The 17,812-nt window shown below is 41.2% G+C and overlaps 1 protein-coding gene across 8 annotated transcripts in view; it reads right to left on the reverse strand.

Moving 5' to 3' along the window:
• meis2a (Meis homeobox 2a) overlaps window positions 1-17,633 on the reverse strand; it is a 132,902-nt gene extending 115,269 nt beyond the window's left edge. For 4 of the 8 annotated variants that reach the window (XM_078233288.1, XM_078233285.1, XM_078233292.1 and 1 more), the window contains exons 1-7: window positions 17,307-17,448; window positions 16,794-17,023; window positions 15,943-16,084; window positions 15,555-15,605; window positions 14,834-14,884; window positions 13,760-13,909; window positions 3,692-3,809 (exon numbers count right to left, since the gene is read on the reverse strand). In XM_078233288.1, the coding sequence (XP_078089414.1) occupies window positions 3,692-3,809; window positions 13,760-13,909; window positions 14,834-14,884; window positions 15,555-15,605; window positions 15,943-16,084; window positions 16,794-17,023; window positions 17,307-17,318 (754 nt within the window). In that variant the 5' untranslated portion in view covers window positions 17,319-17,448. Of the gene's footprint in view, window positions 1-3,691; window positions 3,810-13,759; window positions 13,910-14,833; window positions 14,885-15,554; window positions 15,606-15,942; window positions 16,085-16,793; window positions 17,024-17,306 lie in introns of all 8 variants that reach the window. The other 4 variants (XM_078233289.1, XM_078233293.1, XM_078233286.1 and 1 more) reach the window with 3 other exon arrangements.
• Between the last annotated feature and the right edge of the window lie 179 nt (window positions 17,634-17,812).

A 17,812-nucleotide genomic window follows, 5' to 3' on the forward strand; every position in this document is an offset into this window, starting at 1 on the left:
AGAGTGTCTACAGGAGAGTGTCTACGGGAGAGTGTCTACAGGAGAGTGTCTACAGGAGAGTGTCTACGGGAGAGTGTCTACAGGAGAGTGTCTACGGGAGAGTGTCTACAGGAGAGTGTCTACAGGAGAGTGTCTACGGGAGAGTGTCTACAGGAGAGTGTCTACAGGAGAGTGTCTACAGGAGAGTGTCTACAGGAGAGTGCCTACGGAAGAGTGTCTACGGAAGAGTGTCTACGGGAGAGTGTCTACGAGAGAGTGTCTACGAGAGAGTGTCTACGAGAGAGTGTCTACGGGAGAGTATCTACGGGAGAGTGTCTACGGGAGAGTGTCTACGGGAGAGTGTCTATGGGAGAGTGTCTACGGGAGGGTGTCTACGGGTGGGTGTCTACAGGAGGGTATCTACAGGAGAGTGTCTACGGGTGAGTGTCTACGGGTGGGTGTCTACGGGAGGGTATCTACGGGAGAGTGTCTACGGGTGAGTGTCTGCTGGAGTGCGTCTACGGGAGAGTGTCTACAAGAGAGTGTCTACAAGAGAGTGCCTGCGGGAGAGTGTCTACGAGAGAGTGTCTACGAGAGAGTGTCTACGAGAGAGTGTCTACGAGAGAGTGTCTACGAGAGAGTGTCTATGGGAGAGTGTCTATGGGAGGGTGTGTACGGGAGAGTGTTCACAGGAGAGTGTTCACAGGAGAGTGTCTATGAGAGAGTATCTATGAGAGAGTGTCTACGAGAGTGTCTATGAGAGAGTATCTATGAGAGAGTGTCTACGAGAGTGTCTATGAGAGGGTATCTATGAGAGAGTGTCTACGAGAGTGTCTTCAAGAGACTGTCTATAAGAGACTGTCTACGGGAGAGTGTCTACGGGAGAGTGTCTACGGGAGAGTGCCTACGGGAGAGTGTCTACGGGAGAGTGCCTGCGGGAGAGTGCCTACGGGAGAGTGTCTACGGGAGAGTGTCTACGGGAGAGTGTCCATGGGAGAGTGCCTACGGGAGAGTGCCTACGGGAGAGTGTCTACGGGAGAGTGTCTACGGGAGAGTGCCTACGGGAGAGTGTCTACGGGAGAGTGCCTGCGGGAGAGTGCCTACGGGAGATTGTCTACGGGAGAGTGCCTACGGGAGAGTGTCCACGGGAGAGTGCCTACGGGAGAGTGTTTACAGGTGATTGTCTAGGGAGAGTGTCAACATGAGAGTGTTTATGAGAGAGTTTCTATGTCCATCTGAAAGGGGAGATGTGGCTGTAAGACGAGGGAGTGCGGGTTAGAGTGGAAGGAGGTACTTGTTAACGTGGCGGGGGAGGATTGGCTGGAATGAAGCTGCCCCACGAATGGATTAACCTGTTGAAAATGTTCAAGATGAAACATCTTGTCTTCTCCCCAATATTTTACATCAAAAATTTATGAATTGTTAAATAAAAAGTGTCACTAAATTAACTCGGATGTATAATTTTTAATGGAAATAGGGAGGACTTAGCTGTTTGGTGCAGGAGAAGTAGGGAGTAGTATGTGAAAGGAGCATGTCCAGTTATTTTAGTTTTGTGTACATCTTTGATATAGTGCTTGATCTCCTGTTCATTACTATGTTTAACATTAAACTTTACACAGAGAGCATTTGATGTCTCAGGAAAGAGAAATGATAGAATAAACAGATGTGAATCATGTAATGTCATTGTTCTATAATGTCAAAATGTAATGCATGTTCAATACTTTTGCCGGTTTTATGAATATCACACTGTATCTAATTTTGAATGAAGGTGCAACGTGCTGGAGTCCCATGATGCTGCAAGCGCCTCATGGGAATAATGTAATTTATGTCTTCCATTAAAAAAATGTTTTGAAAAAAATATGAAACAGTGGCCTATGTATTATTCCACAGATCTCTGTACAGAAACCCCCACTTGGAGAGGAGTATAAAGCCAGTAATAAATGTATAACTTTTTCAGATTTAAAACTGGTTCCTTTTGATTTCCTCTTAAGTCTGTCCTGAACTTGACAAGTGTTTATCACTCAATCCATGTTGCCACTTTTTGCCTTCAAGCTTATAATATGCAAATTGCATTGTGTAGTAAAAGTCTTGAGAATCTAAATGATTACAACAGAATCTGACAAGCTTTTATAAGACTTGTTTACATTCAAATCCAGCACGGTTAGAGTGATTCACAATAAATTTGTGACAATTGAATCAATATTGGTCCAAAACTTCTGTTTTTGCTTTGACTCTCACACATGCAATATACTTTTGAAAACTATTCCCGCTTTTATGGTGCCACAAATGATTTTATCTCTGAAACCCATTGAGCGTTCCATGTTTACGGTATTCTTCAAATAGGCGCAAAACTCTGATGTTGGCTTTGCCTCACAAAATAAACTTTGCAAAATTAATTTAGTTTGTTTAAGAGGAGAGTTGCAAGGAACTATTAAAATCTGAACATCTCTGAACAGGAGAAATTGATTACACACGCACACACACACATGTACACAGACATAGACACACATACTCAGTGAAGCACCATTCCACGCCAACTGCACCCCCCCCCGCAACTCCCCCGCCCCCACCCCTACCACGGACTATCTCCACCATGGTGCAGTCTGCATCTTGCCAACATAACTCACATCAGACCCATTGCAACCAGACAGTTTTGAATTTCAAGCGACCTGCTAATGAAACTGCAGAAGGATAAGAACTCACAGTGCTGAGTTATGCCTGGTGTTCCAGGCAGACTCGGAGTCAAAAATGCTTCAAGCGTTAACATAATTGCAAGAATGTGAAAAATGAAGCATCAGGCTCCTGAGCAAAGCAGAAGGTCAAACCCGAGACTCACACAAAACAGCTCTGTGGAAGATGGCCTCCCCCTTGCTATTCAATCAGCCCCACTCTCTGTTCCCTCCATAATTTTTTAACCTATTAAAAAAACTGCAATTAACTTAAAAAAAAATACACTCTGTCTTCGATAAATGACATTCACTAGCTTTCCATGTTAAACATGATCTGTGGCATCTATGAAAAGCACTGCACTCAGCCCTGAAGACAGTCAATAAGTGCTCAGCAGATTACAGGTCACTTGAACTTATGCATATTAAATAATCAATACTTCTCAAAGATTAGGTTTTCAGGATCTTCAGAAATGACAGAGAAAACAAATGTATAAATACCAACACGATAGGAATTTTTTTGTTTCCAAACGGAATTGAATTAAAACCATGGCTTTAACGGTGCCACAGTTGCACAGCATTTATTAGTTTCAACATCACAAATAGCCGCAACAGCCCCAATACTACAATAATTTGTGTACCAAGCTGCTCATAGAGTAAAAGCAAACTGGACTGCTCTGAAAAACAGCTAAATGTTGCAAATATATATATATTATACACGTGACTTCTGTCACCCAAATATACTGGGTCTGTGTTACGGTAAAACATTATCCAGATTAAAAGACAAAAGTCTGTCATATCACTTGTCACATAACCAGTGACCACTACATTCAAATTAACTGCTATACCGTTTTCTCCATGCAACTTAGGTCACTGACTTTCTTTTAATGAAAAGAGTTGCTTTCGCTGACAGCTTTTTCTGTGATTCTGCACCCACCCTCCGATACTGGTGTTTGCACCGTGGTGCAATGTCACCAGACCGGGGGCACGGGGGGGTTTGTTCCGTCATGCCTACTTTTGGGTGAGGAGAGAATGAACCCTCTTACCTTGCTCGCTGCTGTTGTCCCCACTTTGAGAAGCATGGCCCCCACTGGAGGGTCCGGGAGTGCCGGCAGAGTGCGTCGATGTCGCGTCGTCATGGTCTCTGTTCCAAGACGATGGATTCTGATATGAAGATCGGTGCCCCCAAGGATGGTTTCCAGTTGGTATTTCCAAATCGAGTAAAAACACAGAAAACAAGAAAAGGAGATAAATTAACAAAACAAAATACAGGGAGGCAAATAATTTCCAATTGACATTTGTTTTCTCAATATCTTAGAAATAGTTGTTGAATGAACATTGTAAAGAGTTCTGTGCTGAAAGTTAGATCTGGCCTTCTCTGTAGGACCAATCTTTTTTTAATAAAAATTCAGCATAAGTTATCAAGTTTTTACTGCCAAATTAATAGGCACGGATGGTATTAGGGTCTCCAGTGAAGGCACACACACATTTACTTTTCCTTGTTTTACTGCAGTTCTTTTCTCCTTTGAGAAAGGAAGTTATAAAGTCTGTTGTCAAATGGATAAATGCGTAAGCCTGAAAGTTACAGCTCAGGGCTTGGCTGCAAAGCAGAATGTTTTCTCCTCCTGGTTCCCCTCCCCTTTCCTGGTCGTTCCCAATACCCTGCCGCTACTTAAAGGAAAACAGGATTTCTACTGTACAGGAAAGGCTTTATCAGCACCACATGAAGGCAGGGAAGAGATGGAATTTCCTCTCACAGAGGAAAAGAAGAGAATGGACACGTGAAACAGATCAGCCTTTGGGCTAGATTTGTAATACTCGACACCTGCATGCTATCACTGCTGCCAAACAGACAGTTTGGCTTGTGAGGCGCCCTGGTGTGTCAGCTCATAACAATATTGGGTTGGAAAATTAAAATAAATCAGCAAACCAATTCAATTTATAAAAATATAAACATCTTAACTGTTATGTAAAGCCAGACACTGTTAGAGGTATTCAGAACACCAAACCAAGTGCAGGAGCAAAACAGACAAATTTACACAAATCAACAGTTTTACCATTGAGCAGTTGATTGTAGAAATATAAACCAGATGAATTTGCGAAGGATGAATGTTGACTAGACACAGAACGCCTTTACCTCAGCAACAAATTAGTACAGACTTTAAAATAAAAGCAGAACCACCGCGCTTCAGGGATGCAGCAACCTCTGCCTGGGTTCTGGGTTGGTGCCTACGAGTGTCCCTTTTATCTCTGAGCGGGGAAACCACTCAAATAGCTCCAAGCTGAAGGCAAACAGTAGGCAGAGACTCTTCAGCCCACTGCAGCCTCTTAGCGTCAGCTGTTTGCCGGATGGTAATCAGATAAAGAGCTAAAAGAATTAAATGAAAAAAAGAGGAGAAACAATAGCTCCACGTGAAATTTGTCCTGCAACAATGCAGAGCTAGAACCTTTCTACAGAACCAAGACAAATGCAACACGTTTACCTCGATGATGGTTTAACGGACACACAAGGCTGGTTAATTTTATGCACTATAAGCTATTTTAAGTTGTCCATTGCTACAGCTCCCCTCTGCAGATATAAAATTTATATTAATTAACCACTAATATCTCCTCTATATTAACAAAGCTCACCATATCTTTTTTTGCAATTAATATTGTTATTTTCCTTGATTAGGATACTGGATGCAAGGAAAGGAAAATAGCTTTATTTCTACTAACAATGAGAAATATCATTTCAGAATAGGTAACTCCACATGTCAGTCTGAGCTAACTCTTACCATCAATAGGCACGGGTTCCCTTTTGCTTTAAAACACAGTAGTAACAGTTGCCTTGATACTGCATACAACATGTAATCTAAGGGTGTACAGTTCACATGTAGTAATTCACAACATTAACAAACAGCAGGCAAGAATGGCGCTCCCAACTCATTCCAAATTGAGTTAAAAAGCAGAGTTAAAGAGAAAAAGCCTTGCCAAAGAGTGAGTGCAGCACAATAATAGGGGCACAAAAATAGATACAAGAAGCTAGGTCTCCAGGGGCAGTATTTTCTATTTGCTGGTCTACAGACTCACAGCTGATAATGCAAGTTGTAATTAATATAAAAGCAGGAGACAATATGGACAAAGCTTGTACTAGCTGGGCCACAGGAGAACACTTTGCCACTATACAGTCTCTCTCATTTACACACGATATCTTCCATGGCAAATACAATTTTGCCACTGCTTTCTCTCTTCAAAAACTAGAAATTGGTTTAGCCCTGTCGCTGAAATTTTCTGAAGGAAAATTTGAAACGAAGGGGAGGATAAACTCGAGAGAGGAGAGAGAGAAAGAGAGAGCAAGTAAGAGAGAGGAATGACAAAGTCTCAGGCCAAATTGTTAAAAACTCTTCTTTAGGGCCTTTGTCAGTGCAGTGTATCCGTCTCAGTGAGAATCTGCTGCACTTTTCGGGAATAAAAAACTATCTCTGTCAATGTCTGCATCATTTGCCAATTTTTCTGATGGGACAGAATGAGACTCATCCACATTTTATCAGCCTGTGTTTCCTCTATCGTAACATTTGAGTCTACACTTTTCCAATATATCTTTCCTTTCTAATACTGATAGCACAATCAGGAATTCTGTCTTGTTCTTTACACATTTGGTAAATTCTTATTTGGCGTGGTTTTTGGAAAGCAGGTTGTTTTTAATTAAACATCTGGACAAAAGGTTACATTGGAAAAACGTTTAACTATACAGTGTAACATATTTATATACACTCTGCAGAAAAGCACCCAGTGATTTATTTCATTAACTGCTGGCAATCCTTCCAAAATAATATCAACTTCAAAATGCAAAATAGAAAAGAAATTAGCTCCGGAACCATAGAGCAGGCCTATGCAGTGCAAAGTATTTCCATCAAATGTTTAAATGTGTGAACCATTAGATGTACAGAAACTGACAAAGGACAATATATCAGTCCTTAAATAATTTTCAATCTCACGCGAATTTTTTGATAATGAATTAGCATAATACACAACTTGCCCCTAAATTACTATATGTAGTTTATATCTTACAGTAATCTCCAGCCAATAAAATATTGGTAGTACAGCACTAAAGTATAATCACATATGCCATATACATTCAAACTTTATCTGTGTTGATTTTTCACTTAAAACATAACGTCAGTGCAATGCCCCATAAAGCCATTAATAATAGTAAGGAAAGTTAAAAGTGATCTTAGGTATGCACAATATATTACAAAGAATGATTATCTGGCAATGATTTTAAGACAGTATTTCAATCTCGGGTTTCTCCAGATACTCATGAACTGTTCAAGCTTTACTCTGTGTTTATGATGTCATCATAACTATGCGATAGAATTACTGCTTTGTGCCAGTCATTTATTACCCTCGCTCTATTTTATTTTGGGGAATGGGTAGATGCTTATTAGTAAATAACACTTCTTTTCTCTCAGCCAATTTCAGTATTTAAGATGCTATCAAAATTAATAGTGTGGCAAAAGCCAAGGGTAGTTGAAATTCTAGTCCACTAATCTACATTCTTTTAAAAATTTACTTTGTCCTAATTTAATTGACTGACACTTCTAACAGTTCAAGAGCACGACAGGTAAAAGTTTTACTGTACAAATCAATTCTGATTTAAACGACATGGAACAATAATACTCTCCATGCCAAATAAGCACTTTGCTTTTGTAATTGTTAGTTTCAGCGATTTAAAGAAAGTTTAAAAAAGTTATGAATGAAATCTAACTTACAATGTTACAAATAAAAAACATTAAGTTATTTTTCTTTTTGCCTCATGCGAATTTTTTGATAATGAATTAGCATAATACACAAAGTGCTTATTAACAACCTGCCCCTAAACTATTATATCCATTTTATATCTAACAGTAATCTCCAGCCAATAAAATATTAGTCGCACAGTACTACAGTATAATCACATATGGCATGTATATTCAAGCTTATAAGTATTATCTGTGCTGCCTTTTCACTTAAAACATAATGTCGATGCAATGCCCTATAAACCCATTAATAATGGTAAGAAAAGTTAAAAGTGATCTTAGGTACTGCATAACGTAATGCCACCCCGCTCCCCCCCCCTCCCCCACCCCCAATAAAGGATATAAAATGGGGAATTTTGAAAGGTAGGTAGATTCAACAGCTGTACTTAAAAATGATCTCCAGAACATGCACTGCCCCTCCTACAGAGCACTATTTGCTGACTGCTAAATATTTCTGCTTCAGTTCTTGAATGCAAACCTGTTTTACCTTACTCAAAACTAAAGCAACAAAACTGAACTGCAACCTGACTGGCTTGGACTTTTGCACAGGGAAAATTAAACTACATGATTACAAATTCTGCTTTGGACTGTTTATTGCATTCATCCTGAACTATTTGACATTAGTATACTCTAAGCTACTCAGGAATTGAAATACAAATACAAAATTATTTACCTACATTTCTTTTTTTATATAAAAGTAACACTGTCCATAACCATGCAACAAACCTTCCTTTGCAGGTGATTTGTTACGTTGCTCCCATTTATCACTGCTATAATAAGTATTCATGAGATGAATAGTGTGGAACTCATGATCAAGCGAGGCAGAGAAAACTATTACTTTCACAGTTAAAAAGCTCCGGGAAAAACCATTTGCTTCTCTTCTGTCTACAGTGGGAGCAGCAGTGGTTTAAGCATAACCTAAACTGAACTCCCACTGCTCAAAACTAGAGTTAGCTCCAATTCCGACACAATCTAGACAGCTGCTGCCATAGACACTAATAGCCAGAGCAACATGGTTTCCCTAAACATGGCTCGGCAACTATTTTTCTTCCATTCTGTCATTTCACAAGCAACAGAACCGCCAGGCAAGTTTGCTATTTCTATCTATGCCAGTGGTATCTCTGTCTACAGTGTTAGCAACTTGGGGAGAATATGCACTGGCAAACTTTCAAAGGAATGCTACCATGCAACAGATGATTTCATGCACAACAAATTAAGTGTGTCAAGATATGCATGATCATCATCTATCTCACAGAGATTTTCATCGGTTTTTCACTGTTTAAAACAGTTTCTTGTTCTACCAATTCAAAGTTATTGAAACTATGTCTTTCAATGCTCTTTACTGATGGTTAAAACAAACATTTTCTCATCAGACTACATAAAGGTTTCATGTAATTTGAGCATGGACATAGAGAGTGTAAGCAAATTGCAATTTTACTATTTTCCTTGCTTTCAGGATTGTAAAGTGACAAGCAAGATATCGAATAGGTTGCTCAAATTAGATTAAGACCCGCATTTTGTCCCACAGGTAGAGGTTGCATTTCTCCGAAAAATTTAAGCACCAATTTTATTTTGCAGTTCTCCTGTATTTAAAATATTTTGCGATGCCTGGGTTCACTATATTGTTTGAAATTACATTGTGCCCCTCGACAACTAAATATAAATATGTATTTCAATAGTTGCACCACCCAGCATTTGATGTCCAATCAAAAGGTTACAAGTTCAAGTATCAGGGCTCCCTACTCTTTGAACTCTGCCTCTTTTGGGTGATATTTGTTACTCTTTAGGCAGACCACTAGATGGGGCGCTACATAAATCAGCAATTTATTTAATCAAAGGGAAAACATTGCTTCAAGCTTGGTGCAATCCACCTGAATCACAGAACCTGCCAAATATCAATGATGTAGCAAGGAGAATGGTTATGGCTGAGTCTGTACCCCACAAATCATCTCACGTTTCCAACTCGCACCGAATAGAACAGTCATCAACACTTCACTAAACGTTGAAGATTTTATGTCCCCCGTTAGCTCAGCTGGTCAGGAGCTGGACCATACAGTTCTGGAAGACTCCCGATTTTACCTCTGGCCAGTGATAATTAGTCAAGCTTACTGCAAAAATGTGCGCTAGGTAAAGAAGAAAAATCACCCAGGGTTCAAGTGCCTGATCTCCAACAGCGATTTTAGTTGGCAACGCCAACTAAATGTATGGATTTTGAGAATGACATGAATGGTCTTAGCTTTGAATGCCTACCATATCAGATAGCCTACCATTATGCAATATCTGGACATGTTTACGGGGAACTAGCATTTAGATGAAGGACCAGAGGATTTTAGTGACAATGGAACCTTAACCTAGCAAGGATTCAGTGACTTTAGTGGAAGAGGGCAGCAGAAATAATTAGCAGAGAAAGAGAAACAAATGTACAGATATTCTGTATTTATACTTAGACATTTATAAAATATTTCCGTGTGGGGTTAAAATTGCAGGTGAGTGCAATACCAAGAAATTACATTGATGCATAATCTGCTGTAATTGCAGACTAAAAATATTCAGATTTTAAAATACTAAGAATACTAAATAAATTGTTAAACTATTATTCAGTATATATGTAAAATTGTGTCAGTACGTGCAGTAGGCTCACATATAAGATAAGTTAATTTACTAGTATACAATTTCAGTTTACACAGTTACTGAACATTCTGAGTGATCTACTTCAGCAACAATATTATTCACCATGCTCCATTCACTGAGTTCCACAGTATTTCCCACATGCAAATCAGAGGCTGGTTAAATACAAATGGTGGGTGGAAAATGCAAAGCAAGTTTTGTTTCAAAGGAATAGTGAGCAAAGGCGACTTTTGGGATGAAGGTAGTTTGGATTTAGATGCACGTTTCTTTGGTGGGAAAATGTGGAAAGGATATTTGGAAAAAGCTCTGTTTTGCTGTTCTAGCTTAGAAAGACAGAGGAGTGCACAATTCTGTGCCTTTTATCAGGAAGTTCATGGATGAATGTACACACAATGTGGGAGCTGGGAATTAGAATTACAAGCAGTTACTTTAGGAATGCATTTCCAAAATACTAGGCGGATCATGTCTTCACCACAGTGCACAGAATGCGCTTATGCACATCTTGTGCAGAAGGTAATACAACCAATACCTCCCCATCAGTTGTAGTTTACGTGTCCACTTTATTCTTGATTGTAAAAGACAAAAACGCAGTAATTTAGGAGTGTGCGAATAATGGGAATTTGTCAATAATACATTTGAACTGCCTCTCAAGAATGAATTGATTATGAACTTATTTAAATCAATCTGTAAACACACTACATTTTTGTGGTTACAGGTCAATACTTTTACCTAAAAAGTGAAAATCAAAGCTCAATTTAAATAAAATCAAATTAAATAGAACTAAATGCAAATTTTAGCCAACACATCAAAAGTCCAGCTCAGTTGCTGCCAGGCTTGTAGAAAATATTTTTATCACCTAAGGTGTTGCACAGGCAGATGAGGATATTAAAGTTGAAATTAATAAAGAGCAAATTGAAAAGTTTACGCTTGCAGGCCAAGTATAAAGTAACAAAATAGAAGTAAAATCTCGACACTTGAAACTGAGAAATGCAATTTTACAGATTCTAAAGGGCAATGGATCACACAAGCCACTGCTTCACAACTGTGCAATAATACTGTATGTATATGCTCGCTTGTAGCTATCCCTACCCCCTCACAAAATATCTTCATAGGATTTAGTACCCATCAAGCAGTTATATCTTTCTCCCCATGTGGCAGATTGACACTGCTGAATAGGCAAGGAGAGGTGTGTGCTTTCTGGGTGTCAAGCAGCTGTCACAGATCTGTCACTTCTATAATGAAGGCAATCCTGGCTCACAACAAATTAAAACACATTTCCTTTCAATCGGCGCTATTCAAGACCTAAATCAGTTCAAACACTCTAGCCATTTCATGTGCAAATAAAACAATGCAGTACATGCATGGATAAGAATGGCTACACCCCAGGTAAACAGGCTGCCTTGAATCCTTTGAAATACTTCATCACCATCAATGCACCAACTTTCACCAATTGAGATCTAGCCTTGGGTTATGTAGTGAAAATCCATATCAAAGCATAAAGGGAGTCAAACAAAATAAATTAGCATCTTCAACTATGTGCAGTGCCCCTTTCTGTGACCGAGAAGGCACAAGAATTAGTAACAAAGAGGGCCAAAGATTTCTATTCTTTATTTGCTTTTATCTCCATTTCTTTATTGGTTTCTCTCCCCCCACCCCTTCCCTTCCCTGATCTGACAAGAGGGTCCCAGGAATTAACGTAAAACGTGCGATTAGCTTAAATGTAAAAACAATTTACAGCAAAGTGCTATGATCATCACCTTGACACCAAGTAATTTCAAAAGGTCCAAATCCAAATACTTAACCGTAAGAGTGCATATAGGCAGAACTTTAATGATATGGAGTCAAATGAGCAATGCACCAGAAATGCATTTCATCGAAGCTAGTTGGGAATAATTTTTCATAAGCTTTTCATCTCCCTGGCCCTTTGGATGTTCAAATTAGTGCCCCTTTGAAAACAAATGGCAGGGGGTTTGATGTAAAAATGTTCATAGTTGAAATCACCAGGAAATAAAGGCTCTAAATTATAATACTTAATGAAGTGATAAACTCAAACGGGTGCAAGATAAATGGGTTGTTATATTTGGTCTGTTTTGTGTTGAGAATGTTGCACTTCTGTAAGTAAAACTACAGTTATCATATTATCAAAATGTTAACCTCCCAACCCCATTCCATTATAGTGTGTAAATTAGAATTTTTTTAATGGAACGCAGTAAATTGACTATAGCATCTGCCATCTGCCAGTAACTTAAACAGGCAAGTTTATCTAATCTCCTCAGTATAAACACTGCTTCATTTCTACACATCAACCTGGAATGAAGTACACACCCCCCCCCCCCCCAGTTAAAACACAGCTAATTCCATTTTGGAAAAGCCCAAATCTGATTCCCTTCTCAATGATTATAGACTGGGAGGGGATACAAAAATTAGAATAATTTCCATGGGACATAAATTCACAATTGTGATTGAGATAAATTGTTCAACAGTCTGATCAAGTTTTGTAAAATAGATCCTGATAAAAGATTATATATTTTTTAATCATTTGATTGTTTGGTACGAGTCTTCCCCACTCTATTGTTGGAAAATAGCGAGTGCGGTTATGTCGAATATCACCGCAATGCTTTGCTGCGTTACGAGATACTGGTGAGTTTGAGAAGTGGATTTGGACTGCGGTCTCCCCTGTGACCAAGGAGGTTTCGCTAAGTACAATAACGCGATTTCCTCACCTAGGGCCTTTTCCCCAGGTAGTCTTTCAAATGCAGTTTGGAAACAGTGAGATTTCGGAGCATTGTTGCCCTGTCCGCCTCTCTGGGGAGTGTGCCTTAGCTTTCGTGGGTCGGATGTACCTATCAGTGGTGTGTGTCCCTGTGTGTGTGTGTGTGTCCAATTGCCAGTCTCACGCCAGATATTTCACATTTGCTTGCGCCTCTGCTTCCAAACGCGAATTGGAATGCGAGTGCTTTTAAAAAAAAAGAAAACCCGCCAGCTCTTTCTAATCGCCCCCCACAAAAAACCGTGAACCTTGCAAACTTCTCCAGTCACTCAACTCCGGCACAATAGAAGCCAGCACGCCGCAACCTGCCCAATGCAACCGAGCGAAAGGCAACACCAACAAAGTATCTGGCTGCAGTTTAACTTGATCCAGTATTCTTCCAGCGGCCCCCCTGTGCGGAGACTGTCAATTCCATCACTACATCCTAAAGACATTGGCCAGGTATCGATCGCTTTGGATAAATGAACACGGGAAGCATTTCAATGCCCGTCTAAACTGCTTCCAAATACTCCCTGCTCTAACCACAATCTGCACCAGAAAACACTGTGAGTGATTTAGCGCTTGCCAACACCTCCATAATGACAGATATTGTGCCACACCGCCTGTGCCAAGCTGATTTCCTCCTCCCCTTGTCAAATCCCTGCTTTAGGAAGGAATTGAGAGTTCCCCAAATCAGTGCTACCAATTCCAAAGTCTGACTCCACCTTGAGCAGTGCAAAAACCACTCCGCCTGCTAGATCTTACAATGTAAAAGTTCACAAACAGCGCTCACTCCAACAGGCCTGGCTTAAAGCCCCTTCACATTTACCTCAAACACCAACACTTGGCCAAATGTAACAGGGACACAGCACAGGTAAAAAAAAACAACGGCGACAACAACACCAAATCCAATTTCCGAAACAGCCGCTCCGAGCAAAGCAGAAAGTTGCACTCACATGTTCTGCGAGGTTGGTCGATGATCCGGACAACTCTTCGTGGTCGGATTTCGAACTTCCATCTCGCTCGTCGATGACTAAATCTATCGGCATTTTCCCTTTTAAACAGCTAATGTACCGGTGGCAGAAGTTATCACAAAGTTCGTGGACCTGTGGCGGGGGGGGGGGGGGGGGGCAGAGAATCCCAACAAACAAATCAGCCTCGGCAAGCTTGGAGAGAGAGAAAGTCAGGGATGTGTGCGGATGGGGATGGAGGTATTAGCAAGACAAGGAAACAATAGTGAAATTGTTCATGCACTTATTATTCTCCGGGGACTTGCAGCAACAAGTATTTGAAAGAGGGCAAAAAAAATGCAGTTAACATGAGCAAAAAGCTCTCCAGATGAAAGGATCCCGATCACCTTGCTGCTACTGTCTCTTTATTCCGAGTGAAATCTTACACATAGCAGAGTGGTGCCTTCAAGCGAGGCACCTATCTCTAGATTATCACCCCTACTGTAACGGGCCCAAAACCACGTGTATGTGTTTCACAGTGTTTAATCTGATTGCTTTCAGAATAATCTACGCTCCCTTGATAAAAGATTTATCCCTGGACCGTAAGCAGTAACTATTGCAAAGTGTTCGCGCTCACAGCCCTGGGAATTGGATTTGAGGCAGCGAGTTCAACGCTTCGGTTGCGACTGTAGAACAAGTTTGCAACGCTGGAGAATGATCCAACCTCTTAATTCAAAGCCACATCAAAGAAAACACTGCGATCTACAACTTGAAGCCAAATGCTTACAAACCAAATGTCCTTTTACAAAATATATATATATATATATCTATTAGGAAGGCAAGTGTGTGCAAGCCGAGAGCAATCCTTCCGAACCTGCCTGTATCAGCGGCGGCCAGAGAAAGACGCTCTCTGCATTAACAACACTGTCACTTTCTATTGTTGCAACACATCTTCCACTAATTGAACAGATAGGCTTTTGGTTTGTCTGGTCAGCAATGAAGCATATTTCTGTGCGCATTTCTAAACCATGAAACGCAGTGAGATCGAACACAAGCAACAGAAAACTTTATTTTTTTTACCTTTTCTAACTCCAAGAGGTGGAACCTTAATACTTGTATTGCTTGGATCATCTGCAAATGTATTACAAATGTTAGACACGCCGGAGAGAATTCTCAAACATCTCTGTCCAATTCCGTAGCAAAAACTCACACCAGAGACCCTGGCAAACTTTAAACAAAACCCTGTACAATCAAGTGAACTTCAAACTGTTTACTGACATCTTTCTATTAAATTGGCGGTGTAATATTTCGCGTTGTTGTAAGGTATTTTAGGGAGCACATAATGCTGAGGGGGAGGGGGTTTAAGAAAGTGAAAGCTTGGGTTGTGTAAAATAGATTTTTGAGGGAAGTTGGAGAGGGGGATTGCCAAATCTCAACGCTGCTTTTGGGATCTTTTAAAACCCAAATCACTGGCAATTTGCAAAGCGGTGGCGTGGAAAGATCTCTTCCTTGCTAAGCAGTTATTTCCAAATGAGCCCCCTCCCCACCCCCCAACTCCCCCCGCAATCCGCCCAGCTTCCTGCGGCTGGGGCACCGGGCTTTGCAAAGTCCCAGCCGGCCGTGTTAACCTGGCGTGGAGCGCCGCACAAGAAGTAAAAGGCGGCTGGCTATATTTTTTTTTGCAAGAGCAGCATTGATTAAAAAAGCAGGGGGGAAAAAGGGGCTCATCTTAGTCCTAATTATAACGGCCAGAGTTTTCTGTGTACCAACGTGCGAGAAAGATCACAAAATCGCGGCTTACCAAGTTATCCAATTCTGGATTTGAGGAGAATAGTGGCTTTTCTGCACGAACCTAGACAACATGCGAGAGGAAAGGGACTCAATGCACTGCACCAAGAGTTGGAAAACTAGCTTTAAACACTTGAGAAAAGTCTTACTGTCCCAAAAGGCACGGTGTGCTTACTAAATAAACAGCATGCGAAACACAATTAGTGCATAAATGATATGTAATTACTTGTAATTTGACACATTTATTAAAATGCTAGTGTGTTTCACCTTTGAAGACTTATTTACTGATTACATTTAAAAACAAGACTGCTTGCAAGACTATCGTCGCAATGTATTTTTCTTCCCCCCTCCCCTCCTCCTCCCAGCATATTGTAGAGAGAAGATGAGAAGAATTGTAAGACCTGCTTTGCGAATACTGCGATGTCCTCGTTAAAAGAGTCGGACGAGCAGACATCGCCGCCTGCCACGCCGGGTTCTCGGGGAGTGCAGGTCGCTAACTCACATTTTTCAAAGACCAGCGCTAAGAGAGGAAATAGAGGGTGCCTGGAAGACAAGGGAGGGGGGGTGGGGGGGTTCGGTCAATTACTCTGAGCTCTGGAGTGCACGAAAACCTGAAAAGTATGTCTGAATTTTTTTGTGCAATGAAAACAGTCTGCCTCTATCTATCCCTGTGTATAAGACAACTTCATTATTGCAATTGCCCCCAACATTTGACAAATAACAACTCTGGCCTCTGGACTGTTACTGACACATGCATCTCCAGCTAGTAACTAAAATTGGGATTTATCTTTTTATTTTTAAAAACAATTCTCTACAGTTATTCCCCCCCCCCCCCCTCACACACACCAAAGCTAAGCAACAAGACAGCAGCCATTTTGAACTAAAACATAACTTAACAGAAAACACTGCAAAGAGGGGGAGAAAAAAAGCTGCTGCTTCCGGTCACTTCACAGAGCTGTGGATGGCAACAACAACAAAACAAATATATAATGAGAAAAGCACCACTTTCACATCCAAACCCAAATGCAACAATATTCCAGCTTCCACAAGACAGTGGCACAAAGTTGAGCGTGCAGAGTAAACTTTGTAAAACACTTGCTTAGCCCCCCATTCACCACCTCTCTGAAGTTGCCAGTTTTATTTGGCTTAATATTGAGTTGCTTAAGAACTGTTTCTCTCTCTCTCTCCCCGCGGAACGTGTCAGTTTGTTCTTTTCTTTTCTCTCCCACCCCCTACAATTTTTATTACCTACCCATAAATTGCATCTTTATCTCTCTTCAGGGCATCGTTGACAGCGGATCCCATGCTGGTGGGCATGACATTGGGGTGAGGTGTATGTGGTCCGTAGTGCTGGCTGTGTAGCGGCGGCCCGTGATTGAGGTGGTGCACGGGGGGGATCGGCCGGGGAGCATGAGGGTCTCCGTACATGGACGCCGGTACCCCGACTCCATCCATCCCACCGTAATGAGGAAGTTCATCGTACTGCATCGAAGAAATCAATAGAGGAGAATGGAGAGGGGGGGAGGAGGGGGGGGAGAGAGAGAGAAATGGTAACAGAATCGCGTTAAAAATAAAAAAACAGCACAGCTACAAGAAACATGTTGGTATACACTCTAGTTGGCTAGAAAACATTCTCCTGTGTCTGTCTGTTGCTGAATAGGGCCCGCCATCAACAGCAGCAGATGAAGTGTAGCAGGACAGGCCCCATCGACACAGGATTACCCGATAGGTGAATTTTTTTGCAGATTGAAATAAAGAGACCTACCCTTTGCGCCATCAGTCTGCGCTCCCACACTCTTGGATGCTCCGTCTCTCTCTCTGTATCCCCACAAGTCCGCCTTTAGCTGTGATTCTCAACGAGATCCCTTGTTATTTTTTGGGTGGTGGTTGGGGGGGTGGGGGGAGGGTTGTGTGTGTGTGTGTGTGAGAGTTTTTCACAGAGACACGCAGTGCCCCCAATCCAGTCTCCGACTCCAGCTGTATCCTCCACTATCGCAGTCTTTAAAAAACCGGCCCAAGCAGAAAAGGAGGGGGGAGGGAAGGAGGGTAGGGGAACTTTGCCTTTTCTCTCTCTCTCTGTTTCTCCCCTCTCTCTTTTCTTTTCCAAGCTGGGGAGAGAGAGAGGGAGGAAGGGGGGAAGAGGAAAGAGAGGGGGAGAATTGTCAAGCCACCAAAAGAAAAGAAAATAAGAGAAGAAATTGTACTTGAAGATTACTAGCGGCTCGTCAACAGCCCGCTTGGCACAAAACTGTCGCCTCTCATGGCTTTTGG

This window comes from Mustelus asterias, chromosome 18 (assembly GCF_964213995.1).
Source record: "Mustelus asterias chromosome 18, sMusAst1.hap1.1, whole genome shotgun sequence".
In the NCBI taxonomy this organism is placed as follows: Eukaryota; Metazoa; Chordata; class Chondrichthyes; order Carcharhiniformes; family Triakidae; genus Mustelus; species Mustelus asterias.